Source organism: Mastigoproctus giganteus, chromosome 6 (assembly GCF_048544385.1).
Source record: "Mastigoproctus giganteus isolate SK-2022 chromosome 6, ASM4854438v1, whole genome shotgun sequence".
NCBI lineage: Eukaryota > Metazoa > Arthropoda > Arachnida > Uropygi > Thelyphonidae > Mastigoproctus > Mastigoproctus giganteus.
In genome coordinates, this window is record NC_143580.1 from 149,482,928 (window position 1) to 149,498,121 (window position 15,194).

Below are 15,194 nucleotides of genomic sequence, written 5' to 3' on the forward strand. Positions count from 1 at the left end.
ATCTGAAGATGAAAGACCCCCACTAGGTGGTGGTGATCACTCTATATTGATGTGGAATTTACTTAAAGATATAGTACCAGTATTTGACAAATAGTGCAAGGAAGCCATAGGCCTTTGCTACACTGGCCAAAAAAAAAAAAAAAAAAACAGAGTAGATTCCACCTTCATTCATTTTACTAATCCCTGTCAGAGCTTTATAAACCCCAATCAGATCACCTCTGAGGTGCCTGGTTGCCAAGCTCGGTAACACATAATTGGAGTCTTTCTTCATATGGTCATCATCCTGCTGATCTCACCATTCGAGTTACCCATCTTTGGACCCCTTTTAAGAAGCTCAATGTCTCTTTTCAGATGAGGTCTTCATACTGAACACAGTATTCCAAATGTGGTCTTACAATTGCCTTATACAGTGGGATTATGACCTATCAGTACAGGATAACATTTGATAAATCATCGCTAGAACACCATTGACTTTCCTCAAAATTAAGAAATGTTACCTTTTCTATTGCAGCTGAAGTTTAGAAGAAAAAAAAATAGTGCAAATTTATAGCAATTCATGCACTGTACATGATTTTGCTTGAGGAGAAACATTGTTGTTCAGTGGAAATGCTTCTTTTTTTTTAACTGTGTTGAAATGCCTCTCAGTTATACCATTAACATTATATTTTATGATAGTTTCATATCATCCCAAAGAAGATTCATTTTATGTTGTCATTTGTGCATAAATTTTATTCACACAAGAAGAATAAAGTTTATATACTAAAATTGCAAAATAATTTGAGCTGAAGTTTTTGTAATAATGACTTAATAAATAAAATTATGAACTGAAATGCACATAAAGCAAAAATTTATACAAGTTTATTTTTTAATATGAAATTTTCAAAAAAATGAGAATAATAGAGTTAATTTATAAAGGCATTTACACAGGAAACTGTTCACCAGTGAAGGTATACTTTCCAATGCTCATTACAGACATTAACCAAAACTATCATTATATTCATATAAGCTTCTTACGTACGTTTGACCAAACTGTGCTTTAACATTAGAAAAGTGCTCTGATTATCAAATAATTTTTATGCTTTGGCATTAATAATACATTATTATAAACTGAAATAAGTTAAATATATTAATTACTAGCAATATTTGACAATTACCTCCACAACAAATTTTTTGCATAACAATGAGTAACACAAGTATCTTCCTTGAAGTGAATGAAAGTGATGTATTTTTGTGGGAAAGTAATAGAGAATTTTTCCTTCTTGAAATCGTCTATATTTCTGTTAAATACAAACTGACCACACTTAGCCCAAAAAAGTCATATTTTCACACTGAATAGTGAAAATTTTGGAGCCCGGAAAGTAAACCCTTCAAATCACACTGGCAAAAATGTCTCTCGACTATATCCAATGGAATGCCTAACACAGCTAACTGCATTCCTTCAGTATAGAATATCATAATGTCCTGGCCTGTATAGTAAATGAATTCGTGGTTCCTTATCTTCTGGAAAGTCATGAGCATTGACCTGTCCACCAATTCCACGGTCCATGTACTGTACTCTCACTCCAACACCAAGGGCCAGTGTTAAGGCAATAACATGAATATGATCACTTTCTTTATACATAGGCTCTACTTCCTAAAAATGAAAATATGTATATACATATCAATGTAAGAATTAAGTAAAATGTAACCAATCAGGTTCTTTAAAAGATAAAAACTTTGCTTACATTAATACTAAAAGGAAAGGGATGAAAACATTGGCCTACTAAATATGAACGGCATAACTATTGATGATACTGTTGTGGTTGCTGACAAATTTGAATAAATATTTTGCATTTACAAATACATTCACATGTGGAAAAGTTTTAGGAATGAGTATACAAGAAGTATATCAAGTTATAACTGGGAAGAAAGTGAAAAAGAAATTGTTTGAAACACAAAAGTAAATAAGGCACCAGTAGGTAAAGCAAACCTATGGCCATAATTAGGAGAAGATCCTTGTTTCATAGGAGTTAAGTTCCTATAGACTGGAGATGCAGAAATGTCTCTCCTCTTTACAGGTGATACTACAGACCTATAAGTTTTTGGCTTCTGTTCTTGGGAAAATAATGGAATCTGTGATTAAAGAATTATTGCAGGCAAAAAATAATTTGGCATCATATACTTAGATTCCAGTAAAAAATTTTAAGCTGTTCCACATGAAAGACTGCTGTACAAATGCAGCAATTTTGTATTTGAGGAAAGTTACTGCAATAGATAAATGGTTGGTTAAGTGCCAGAAAACAGAGGGTTATCAATTATCAATTAATCTGCTCTTCCTGGTCTCATGTTATTAGACCAAGTACTCAGTTTTCAATGCTGGGTCCACTGTTCTTTTCAATATTTATTAATAATAATAATTTAGGGGAGGGTTTTAGAGATTTGAGTTGTGCAAATGCCTCTCCTATTCACAAAGGGAGATCAAAGGGTAAAATGAGCAATTACAAACCTGTAAGCTTGACCTTTGCTCAGAGAAAATAAGGGAGTTACTGGTTGAAGAAATATTACAGGATCATCTTGAGAGGAATGAAATTATACAGAAAATCACAGCAGTATAGGTTTGCTAAGGGAGATGACCAATCTGTTTTAGCTACTAAGATGCAGTAACAAAGGAACTTATGCAAAAAATAATTTTGATAATATATACTTAGATGTCAGAGAAGTTTTTGACCCCATTCCAACTGAAAAACTGCTTTACAAATTAGAGCCGTCTGGCATTTGTCAAGTTACCGATATGGATAAAGGGATGGCTGAATGGTAGAGGGTGGTTATAAATAGGCACTCCTCATCTTGGACTCATAATGGACCAAAGTTCATTCGTTGAGTTCCTCACGATTCAACGCTGTGCCCATTGTTGTTTTCTGTATTTATTAATGATATTGATGAAGGCATATCAGGCTTAATGTCTATGTTTACAGATGAACAAAGGTTAGAACAATGATTTATTCCAATATAGAAAGCAATGGTTAGGCCAAATCTTGAGTAAATCTATATTTGAGTAAATTCATTTTAGGAAGGATGTCAATATCTTGAAAAGGGTGCAGAGAAAAGCAACCAGATTAGTCAGGAACACAGTTGTATCACTGTTTTGGCACAAATATCGTAACACATAACTAGGGGTTCAGTGCTATATTAGAGTCTAATTGTGATAAATAAGTAGCTCAAAGGTCCTATTACTTTTCAGCCATATATATTTTTTCTGTTTGTTTTTAGCTAAGAAAGATTTTTACTTTTTAGTATGGATATAGATAATATAAAACTACAATCACATCAGTATAGTGCAATGCATATCTAGAACTTGATAGCGCAAGATATAATGTAAAACTTGATAGCATAATATGTATCACTGTATTTAGGAATCTATTATCTTAGTGTAGTATTGTCAATTGATTGATAAATTTTATTAATTTTCATTGGTGATTGATTAAATTGTATTTAAACAGAAATCATGCCCCAGATGTCCCCCCTCCTCAGCTTTCACCAGCCAAGATGTTAAAACTTTCAGTTAAACAAAGATTTGAAATTATTCAAAAGTTTGAAAATGGTGCATCCATTAAATCTCTAATGAACCATTATAACGTTGGTGACCAAACCATACGCGACATTTTGACATTGTAAAAAATAAATGGAAGCTATTCGATTTAAAATCAACATCGCAAAAAATAAAGGAAAGCATCGTATTGGACACACGAGTAGTACCTGGTAAGTTTTTATCTCTCACTATATTTTTTACGTAGGTTGCTGAACATTTTTCTATACAGTAAGTCCCTGACTTATGTAACTATGGATTTACGTAAATTTGTTTTCACTCATTTTTTTTAGGATTCTAAAATTTAAAACACAAAAAAATAATAATAATAAGCAACCAAATTGTACAAGTGAGATCAGAGTAACATGCGAAAAAATAGGAAAAAAAGAGGATTCTTATAATTATTTACGACTGAAGATTTCAGTGAAGGGGACACACATTTCACCATAATAATGTAAAAATCCAGAGAATTCCAGCTATCGGTATTATCGCAAATGCAATAAGATCAAGTTTACTACCCGTTTATAATTAGATGCACTAACAGAAAAGCCCAATAAAACGGAAAGTGCAAATTGCTTTTTATTGACCTCCAGAAATGTGCTTTAGTAAAATGTGAGTTCGTGCGGGGTGATAATAGTGAGTTTTCGCCTTAACCCTGTAAAGTTTTTTACAGAAAATTTCATTTTAACAGACTAAGAGAATAAGTGACAGCAGTACTAGGAAATCTATGAAGAAAAGGAAAGTGATCAAGTTGAATCAGAAAATTAAAATAATAAGGATGTATGAAAATGGTCCAACATTAACAAGTATCGTGCTGAATTCAGATTTGTCAACAGTAATATAGTAGTAATATGTTACTAGTCATTCCCGAGTTATGTAAAACTCGATGAAGTAAGAAGTCCTGGAAGGTATCTCTTATGCATGTCAGGGACTTTTGGATTTTGAAATTAACCGGGATTTGTTTTTTACCATCTATCCCAAAAAATCGAGAGTCTACTGTATGTAATAATAATCTAGCTTATCACTCTACTGAGATTGAACCCTCCTCCTCCTAGGTGAACTAAAGGCCATGCTAGACCGCACAAACATGGACTCCTAAACAATTCTGCTGAAAGTCTCACTAAATCCAAGATCACCTGTCATAAAAATCTCAAGTGCCTTTATCAAAATGGCCCAGGAATTAAAATACAGTGACTGCCAGTTAATGTTATTGCTGGTTATTGTTATCAGCCACTTATTACAATCAAAAATGCAAATCCAAAACCATTTATATTACAGTGTATGTACATTCTGTCACTTTATATGATCGTAATGCTATTTCATGTTATCCTTTTTTGTTTCAATTAGAAGAAATGTCTTCCAGAATACCTAAAATCGTGTCTTTTTTAAGTCAAAGTTGATTATTTACAACCCTCACCATGCCAAATAATGTTTATGACCTCGTCCCTTGTCACATGAAAGCAGTACCTTTTAACACTGCCCAAACATTTGTAGTTTACTCACAATTGATCATGGGATCTCACAGTGTGTATGTACTGTATCCACTGTCTGCTTTCTGTGAATAGACTTGAGTTTAGTTTGCAAAAGATGTCTGTCAAGAATTGAGCCATGATTTATTATTATTTTTTTTTAAAATAGAATGTCACAGAAACAGAGATTTAAGTTTGAATGAAAAGAACAAAATTCAAAGTACTTATTAAAACTCAGTGTTTCACAGCCTCTTTGTGTAAACTTTTAAAGACTAGAAAATCACATGAATTGGGAGTGGCTGAGAATGACAACCTGAAAAGGAAAAGAATGAACTTGTGGAAGAAGTGTTTCTGAGATGGTTCACATTTAAAATTTAAAAATGCTCCTATCAGTAGTAATATCCTAGGGAAGGGAAGGAATATGCAAATTAACTGGGTTTAAACAATTTTAAGCCTCAAATAACATACACGTATAAGTTATAAAACGTCTAGAGACACATGTCAATAAACTCGTCCACACATGGTTTAAAGATAAGATCTCGACTACAACTCAGTGTCTTCTATGTGCTACTGGCTGCCAACTACCGCAATTCTATGGATTACCAAAGATCCATGAACCAGGTATTCCCCTCAGACCAATAGTGTCGTGCTGCAGTGCCTCAACGTATGAACTGTCAAAGCATATCGCGCGCCTCCTCTCACCTCTTGTAGGAAATACCCCACACACCATTAAAAATAGCAGTGAATTCATCCACCTCATTAAGGACCTGTCAATCCCTGAAAACACCGTCATGGCATCATTTGATGTGATTTCTTTATTCACTTCAATTCCCGTCCAATAGGCCGTGCACTGCGCCAGAAGGCTTCTCGAGAACGACTTAAGCCTCCAATCCAGGACATCACTATCCACTGATGACATCTGTACCACCCTCAATATATGCTTATCAAGCAGCATCTTCACTTTTGAGGATTCAGTCTATCAGCAGGTACATGGCACTGCTATGGGTGCCCCTGTTAGTTCCGTAGTAGCCAACATCGCCATGGAAGATCTGGAGGAGCGGATTCACCGGAACCCACCTATACCTATTACAACATGGTGTAGATATGTTGATATTTTTACCATAATACCACGTGGCTCTGAAACAGCACTACTGGAATACCTCAACTCCCTATCTAATTTCATCAAGTTCACCATAGAGTTAGAAGTCAACGATGTGCTCTTGTTCCTGGATGTCCTAGTGCATCGTGTAGGCCTACATCTAGAGACTTCAGTATACCGCAAACCTGTGTGGTGCAGTCAATTCACTAACTACAGATCCGGCCACGCACCAAATCATCTCAATAGCACTGCCCGCACCCTATTCTCCAGGGCTTGGAGCCATTCCAGCACTGATGCAATTAGGCGTAACGAGATCTCCCGTGTTAAGGCGGACCTAACCAAATGTGGTTACCCATCCCATGTGCTAGGCAGGTGCCTATTACAGGCACAAAAACTCGCATCTCACCCAAGACCACCGAACCAAGACGGTATATCGTCCGCCTACATTCCCTATTATCCAGGCGTGTCAGGACGGATCTCGAAGGTTCTTAGAAATTACATCAAATGCATGCAGTTACCCTGCAGGAACCTACATTCACTTGTCTCCAGTGCGAAAAACCCTGTCACACCTGTCTTACGCAGAAATGTAGTATATCGCATCACCTGTAGAGACTGTGACAGTTTCTACATAGGAGAAACTGTCAAGGCATCTCCAAGATCGCATTATGGAACATGCCGAAACTGACCAGTCGCAGTCGCGGAACATTTTTGGGCCACCAACCACGATCTTGATCCCAAACGTGACTTTGAAATAGTAGACCACTCACGACACTTTCGCCACCGCCTATGGCTAGAGTCACTTAACATATCAAACAATCCAAAGGCAATAAACCGCCACAAAAGCATACGTCTACACCCCATCCTAGAGACAACCGTTTTAATGTTAGATGATCAGTGGAGTAAAAGCAGCACACGTCCATGCAACAACAATGGCACATGATTAACGTGCCTCACTCAGCTCATCACTTATCCGTTGTATTTGTATTTGAATTTCAGTTGATGAAGAGACACGCCAGTCTCGAAAGCTACTGCCTGTTAGCATATATTTGTATTTTTACATTAAACTGGATTTATAACTTATACGTGTATGTTATTTCAACCATGGACCCCAGTACACCTGACCCATTTGTTACAATTTTAAGTCTACAGATAGGTGGCTAAGTAGGTGGAATGGGAAACACAACAATGTGCATAAATTATTTCATGGAGAAAAATCAGACTTGGATACAGGTTCAGCACAAAAATGGGTGGAAAATATCTTAATTAATTTACTGGAAGAATTTAGTCCTGACTGTATTTTCAACACTGATGAAGCTAGTGTTTATTGAAGAGCAATGCCAGGGCATACTTAAAAGGCTTTTCGTAATTGAGAAAAGTAGGCATCCATGTCTTCAGAGGGGATGGAAAAACCTAACAGTTAAATATAAGAGCAACACAAATGCATGGATGTTTCAAATTTTCAATGATTTTCTGAAGGAATAGGACAGAGAATTATTGAAAGTCAGTAAAAAATTGTGCTTACCTTAGAGAACAGCTCATCTCAATGTGTAGCTGGATGACACAAACCTCTTATTTCTTTCAGCAGATACAACATCCATAGTCCAACCTTAGGATCAAGGAATCATAAAGGTTTTCAAAACACTGTACGGAAGTGCAATGCAAGAAAAAAATACTGCAGAAATTGAAGAAAGTGACAATGCCCAAGCTCAGGACACAGCAAAAAGAATTAACTTATTAGATGTAATGCATATAATGGTTAGTGCTTGGGATTAGAAGAACAAGAAATCAAAAACTGTTTTCATAAAGCCAGTTTATTCAGCTAGGTGTTGTGATAATATTGAGGAAAGCCCTGCAGTGCCAACAGAGTATATCAGTAATCCATTTAAGATTACACAAAATTTTGATGAGCGGGTAAAAATTGATGTTGTTGTTGTTATTTGGTTTTTAGGAGCATTAGCAACTAAGGCCATATTGCTCCAGGGATATGTGGTGGTCATTCCCTGACCTTTCCACATCCTCTGTATTTGGTGGTCACGGGCTTGAACCCCGGTCTAATCAAGAAGTGTGTGCTACGTACTGCTGCTCCTGCCCACCTGGCTACGGAGGCGCCAAATGGGAAGCATTTAAATAATTAACCTTGAAAGTTACTAGGCCTTTCATACCAACTAAAGAAATAGTGTTCAAAGTTTAGGCCTAAATGGAAGTCAAATGAACTAAGAAGACTTGTGGCAAAGAAAGATGCATGGAATGTATATAAATTATCAGACAACACAGAACCATACGGTACATATAAGCTAGTCTGAAATCTAGTCACAAAGGAGGTTAAGCAAGCGAAACCTCCCCCCCCCCCCCAAAACAGTCCCTATAAGAAAAAAATGATAGAAATGAGCATACTAGCTCCAAGCCAGAGTTCCAGAACAGAAGACAATCCCTCCATCAGATCCACCGCCTAGATTCCTGATGAGATGCATTTTCCTTCGGAAAATGCTGAAGGAAAATGCTCATTGGGTAATGTCATTCTTCATCCAAGAAGGGTTGCCAGAGCCTTCAAATCTCTCGAAAAGGATGCATTCTAGGGATGTCCTCATCACCATCAATTCAGTCTTCTGACTGGTCAGTAGCGCTGATGAGCTGTCTCCATCTTCCTCTTCCTATGCCATTTGTTTTAGTTTCTAAAATTTGAAGTCCTGCTTTATCCAGCAATGTCCTGATGAAGGTATTTTTTGGTCTTCCCCTAGGGTATTTCCCCTCCATGGCTCCCAGAAGCAAACCCACAATTACTAACAGTCCTACCAGAAGTGGTAAGAATGTTAGTAATCCTGGGTATAATCCCCATGCGCAAGCACACTATGGGTGACCACCCAGGTGTGAACCAACATAAGCAGGGATCGAGGTGTGGCACCCACACCACACAGAGGAATGCAGCCCCTCTAAGTTACCAGGCAGTACTAGGTGGTAGATGACTCTTCAACCGGTGCAATACCACCACTTTGCTTATTGGAGGCTTGAAGTGGTGGAACCCATGTTTAGTCTCCAGAGCAACGTTCCAGTCAACTTTTCCCCCATCTCTTCCATCATGTGTGATTGATGCCCTTTAAGATTATGATGAACACCTTGGCGAGATCCAAACTTCCTTATATTTCGAGGGTACAGCTTTAAAAATGGTGTTCACAAGCCGGCCACTAGATAGTTGACCTGGAAGCCTCCTAGAGAGTTACCTATCGTTAACTCTCTAGGAGGCTTCTGGATCAGCTAGTGTATAATCTTGGTGCCTCTACTCTGCCAGATAGTGACTGGAGGGAGTCTGAGCAGTATGTATGCGGGGATGGGGCATTGTCGAGGCCATGTTATGTCAAGGATCTGGGTATATTCTTACCATTTGTACGCCATATCCAAACATTTCACTACTTCATACAGCATGTCCCCCCCACTTTTTCTTCTATTTAATGCACCATGAATTGTCAAATTAATAGAGCACACTTATCTACGAAAAGATCTAAACCTCCCAAACACTTCCTTGTTCATTTCACAAATATACGCGGTCTCAGTTCTAATCTCAATGATGCCCATTCCCACTTACAGTCTGCCACACTCCATGTACTTTTTCTGAATTATCCGTTTCTGAATCTCAGTTATCGGTTGATTCAACTACTGCTCATCTCAGTTGCGAAAATTATTTGCTGTATGATTCCTTTCACTTCAAAGGTGGTACTTGTGCATATGTCCGTTCCGATATTCCCTATCAGAGACTTGGTAATTTATAATCTCCTCTGGCTTAAAATCTCTCTACCTCATTCATCTGTTGTCTCTACCATTCTCCTAACTCCACTAATCACTTGGAGCTCTTTGACTTCCTCTGTTTGCAACTTGATTTCCAGTCCAACTTTCCTAACAGTGAGGTAATTTTCCTCGGTGATTTTAATGTTCACAACTCCAGCTGGCTTCCGTTTTCTAGTCACACCGACCCAGCTGGTTGTGATGCTCAGGCTTTTGCAATTACTAATGACCTCGCACAGATTGTTCATTTACGTACCAGAATACCTGACAATTCTAACCATATAGCCAACATGCTTGATCTTTTTCTCAGAAACAACCCTTCTAAGTACACAGTCGAAGTGAGTAGTCCTTTAGCCACCTCAGATCACAACTTGGTGATTGTCTCTTCTCCAATGGAACCTTTATCTCATGGCTATTCCCAACCTCTTGTTCTTTGGCATTACAAGAATGCAAAATGGGATGACTTGGGAGAATTCTTTTCTTCTTTTCCTTGGTTGGATTACTGTTTCAAAACTCCTGATGTCAATGTTTGCTCAGATCGTGTCAGTGAAATTATTCTTGTAGGAATGGAATCCTTTATTCCATACTCCACCTTAAAATCTTGTCCTTTATCCAAACCTTGGTTTTCCTATAAATATGCTAAGGCTGTTCAAGAAAAGAATGTTGCATATCGTAATTGGCTTGTTTCCGATTCTTCAGTTTCATTTTCTGCTTACACCAGAGCTCACAACAATTGTAAAGCAGTTATTAATGAGTCCAAACTAGATTCCGAACAGGCTAAGAGTAGAAAACTTGCTTCTTGCCCTAATGGTAGTTGAGCATTCTGGTCTCTTGCCAAAGCTATTGGTCACAACTTTCGCCCGTCTTTGCTCCCACCTCTGTCAAAACCAGTCCAACATCCCATTTTTCTTCCAAATCATGTATTAGTGATATTGGTAAAACACTTCCCACCATTCCCAGCAAGCTCCAATCAATGCCTCCTGTGGTCTTCCGTCATAAGGAGTTTGATGAATCTTGATGCTAAGAAAGCTCCAGGTCCTGATGGTATTTCTTCACTAGTTCTCGAAACCTGCACTCCTGAACTTACTCCTGTTTTTTGCCACATTTTTTCACTTTCTTATTCCAAAGGTATTTTTCCTGCTGCTTGGAAATTTGCTCATATCCAGCCAGTTCCAAAAAAAAGGTTGACAAATCCCTCCCATCCAATTTTTGTCCCATTGCAATTATTTCTACTCTTTCTAAAGTAATGGAGAAATAAATTAACCACCCACTCTTAAACTATCCAGAAACCTTCCATTTGATCAACGATCGCTAGTATGGATTCTGTTGGTGTCAATCCACAGGTGATATTCTGGCTTATGTTACCCATTTATGGACAAATTCAATGAAAAAGTTCAGTGACGTACAAGCAGTTACTTTTGACATCTCAAAGTCTTTTGATCATGTTTGTCGTATGGTAACTGGTTATCCAGTTTTCTCTCTGACCGTTCACTGAGTGAGGGTGATGGTAGATGGCTTTCTGTCTTCTAACTTCTCCACTAATGCTGGTGGGCACAATAATGTCCCCCAAGGTTCAGTTCTTTCCCCACTCTTTTCCTCTCTTGTATATTAATGACCTTCTTCCATTGACTGGAAATCCTATCCATAGTTTTGCCGATGATAGCACACTGCATTCCACTTTCCATTTCGAGAAACCTTGTCCTGCTCAATCAGCTTCAACTTCTCGAAAATCTGCTACCAATTCCTTAAATGCCGATCTCCAGATAATCCTCCAGTGGGGCAAAGACAACTTAGTTGATTACAATCCTTCTAAAACTCAGTTCTGTCTTATATCTCACAAAAAGGATTCTTCTGCTCCTATGCTTATCTTTGGTGACACTCTGATTTCTAGGCAAGATGATATCTCTCTTTTGGGAATTACCCTGACTTCTAATCTCACTTGGCACAAGCACATTACAAATATTGTTTCCTCTTCATCTGAAACACTTGGTTTTCTCTTTCACATGCTACTTTTCCTGTATAAATTGCAAATCCGTCCTTCCATGGATATTGTTCTCACATCTGAGGTGGTGCCCCCAAAACCTCTCTCAGGTTTTTAGTTTCCATTCGGAAGAGGGCAGTTATGTTAATTAATGACTCATCTCTAACAGAGTTTCTCCACTCTCTGTCGCATCGTCATACTGTTTCTGCTGCATGCCTTTTCTACAGATACTTCAATGGGCACTGTTCTTCTGAATTCGCTTCTATAATTCCTGCTCTCTCTTTCAAAACAGTCCAACCACTTTCAAGTCACGTGGCCCACAAATTTGAGTCTAGTTGATATTATTCTACATAGAATTTTCCTTTGTTTCAAGATATGGTGCTGGCACACCATATATTGAAGGCCTCAAGTCTCTTTTTGTCTCTCTTTGTAAGAATCCATGTCTTTGCTGCATATAGTGCCAATGACCAGATATATGTCATTATTATCTTCTTCTTCCTAATTTCCTGTCACAACATCTTCTATATAATCAACAATAATTTATTCTTGAAAGTTTATTTTGCCATGAAATGTCCTGTACAAATAACTACCCCAGATACCTAAAGTGATCTACCTGTTCTATTCTTATCCACTGATCTCAACTTGGAAGGAAATTGATCTTTTACCAATCATCACTGCCTTTTTTTTATCACGTTTATCTTCATTCCATACTGCAGCACTTTCTTATTTAGACTTCTGATCATATTTTGCAGCGTAGCAGGGCAACCTGCTAGTATGGCCTGATCGTCTGCAAACTTTATAGCCTGTATATGCTTTTCACGTCCTAATCAAAACAAACTGTGAAAAACACAACAGCTCCTCCAAACTACCTCTATTGGGGGTGGGGGGGATCAATCACAGTAACACTACATAAGACACTTATCTCATAACATGATCTTGAATGGGAGATCCTTCTGATGATTCCGAAGAGGAAAATCTGTTCTTAGCTAAAATTGCAAGGAGTGACAAACGGAAAACAAATATGCACTCACAGGGATGAAAATTCAATCTATTCCTCACCATAAACCTAATCCTTACTTTCAATATACTACTGTCTCCTAATTTAATCATAGTTGGGTATGCACTGACCAGTATGACCACATATCCTTAACACTAAGGTGCTTTAAGTGACAAAAATATGACACTTGCAAATGCAAATTCTAGTAGTGGCAAATGATGCAAGTAACAAGTTTAAACAGCATCAGCCGTTGGGGGAACTATTCACTTAATCTCTCCATCTAACAATATGTATAATTATCCCTCAAATTTATTGAAACTACCCACTTCCACAACAATAGGTGCTAATTTGGCCCAACAATCATTTACTCTCTGGCTGAACAGCAAATTTCAACATGAATCCTACAGCTATCCATTTTTAATTTATATTTGTTCCCCCATATGTGTGTTCTCCAAGAAAAAATACCATCATTAAGTTTACTCAATCCATTTAAAGCCTTTAAGCACTTCATTCAGGTCTCATCGAAAGTACACAGTTGCTAATCACTGCAATTTGCAGAACCAAAAATGTTTGTGTAGAGGGAACTAATCTGGTTTCTCTTCTCTGCAAAAGAGATCCACATCTTTCTCAAAATGAGGTTTCCAGACCTGTATGGAGTACTTAAGATGCAGCATAACTATTGCCTTATAATGGGATACCCTTCTGTCCCCACTGGTAAAGTTCCTGTATATCACTGCCAGAACCACGAGCTGTTCTAGCAGAGTGCCCACACTGGTCAGAGAATTTCTTATCAAACTGTATAATTACACCTAGATCTCTTTCATTCTCCAACACCTTCCATGTAGTACCACATAATTGGTATGTTATTCAAAGATTACTCACCCATATGCAATACCTTGCATTTACCAATGTTAAATCTCAATTGCCATATCTCAGCTAATCTACCTAATTTTCCTGGCTGCAGTAGAATGCCACAATTACTGTCATTAATAACCCTGAGAACCTTTGTATCATCTGTAAACTCAGACAATAAGCATGCTATGCCTAAATCAATAAAAATAAACATTGTAAACAGTAAAGGCCAAGACTGAAATGTGAGGAATCCGACATTAGTCCAAGAATAGCAGTGCCCATTTCTGCCACTTAACCATCCCTTTATACACAGGAGTAACTCATTGCCAGTAATGATGCATTACTCCAATTTGTACCGCAGGCTTTTGTGTGGGAGAGTTCAAAAGCTTTACCGAAATATATATATGTGAAAATTACTGTTTGCATCAAAGTAATTAATCAAATTGGTCAGCTTCCCCCCGGCCAAAAAAAAAAAAACCCATGTGGTGATTTCTGTATAATTTCATTCCTGTTAAGATTATTCTACAATACTTCCCTAACCACTGATTACATTACTTTCCCTGGAACAGAAGTCAAGCTTACAAGTCTATAATTGCTCACACTGCTCTTTGATCCTCTTTGTGAACAGGTTGTTGGTTATTTGGTTTTTAGGAGCATTAGCAACTAAGGCCATGTTGCTCCGGGGATATGCGGGGGTCATTCCCTGACCTTTCCGCATCCTCCGTATTTGGTGTTCACGGGCTCGAACCCCGGTCTAATCAAGAAGCATGTGCTACGCACTGCTGCTCCTGCCCACCTGGCTACGGAGGCACCTCTTTGTGAACAGGAGGCACATTTACACACATCTCCTCTAAATCCAAGGGTTCTCTCTCTCTCTCTCTCTTCATTAAGACTAAAGGTTTGCATCATAACTATTTTTCTGCTTTTAACTGGATAGATCCAATGTCACCTTATTTACTTTTAGCTTCAGAAATTTTCATTTTAAGCAAAAATTTTACTATTACAATACATTACATTATTTAATAAATATTTAGTATTAGTATCAATAGTGGCAAATGATGAAAGAAAGCAAGCTTCGTCAAAAAAAAATAATAATAATAAATAAATAGACTAACTAACCATGTTGCCCATCCATCCTTTCCAAGAAATTGTGTAGTTCTTTCTTGAATTTATTCAAACTACCCACTTTCACAAAAACAAATAGAATTTTGTTCCAGCAATCAACCACACATCTATCCTGCAACCATCCTTCCTCAATTTGAATTTATGTCCCCCTCATGTATGTCGTCTGATCTAGAAAAAAGAATGCCATTTTGGATGTGCTCAGAGCTGGTTTATGCCAGCTCTGAGCACATCCAAAATCATTACATTACATTGCCAGCTCTGAGCACATCCAAAATCAAATCATTGCACTTCGGTCTTACCAGTTGAAGCGAATGTAATGTAGGTGTAAC

At 37.7% G+C, this 15,194-nt stretch overlaps 1 protein-coding gene across 3 annotated transcripts in view; it reads right to left on the reverse strand.

The window, feature by feature from the left end:
- Positions 1-1,076: 1,076 nt before the first annotated feature.
- Positions 1,077-15,194, reverse strand: part of LOC150084652 (ubiquitin thioesterase OTUB1) — a 297,048-nt gene continuing 282,930 nt past the window's right edge. The window contains exon 9 of one of the 3 annotated variants that reach the window (XM_090375384.1): positions 1,077-1,633. In XM_090375384.1, the coding sequence (XP_090231510.1) occupies positions 1,439-1,633 (195 nt within the window). In that variant the 3' untranslated portion in view covers positions 1,077-1,438. The remainder of the gene's footprint in view (positions 1,634-15,194) is intronic. The other 2 variants (XM_090375383.1, XM_090375385.1) reach the window with 2 other exon arrangements.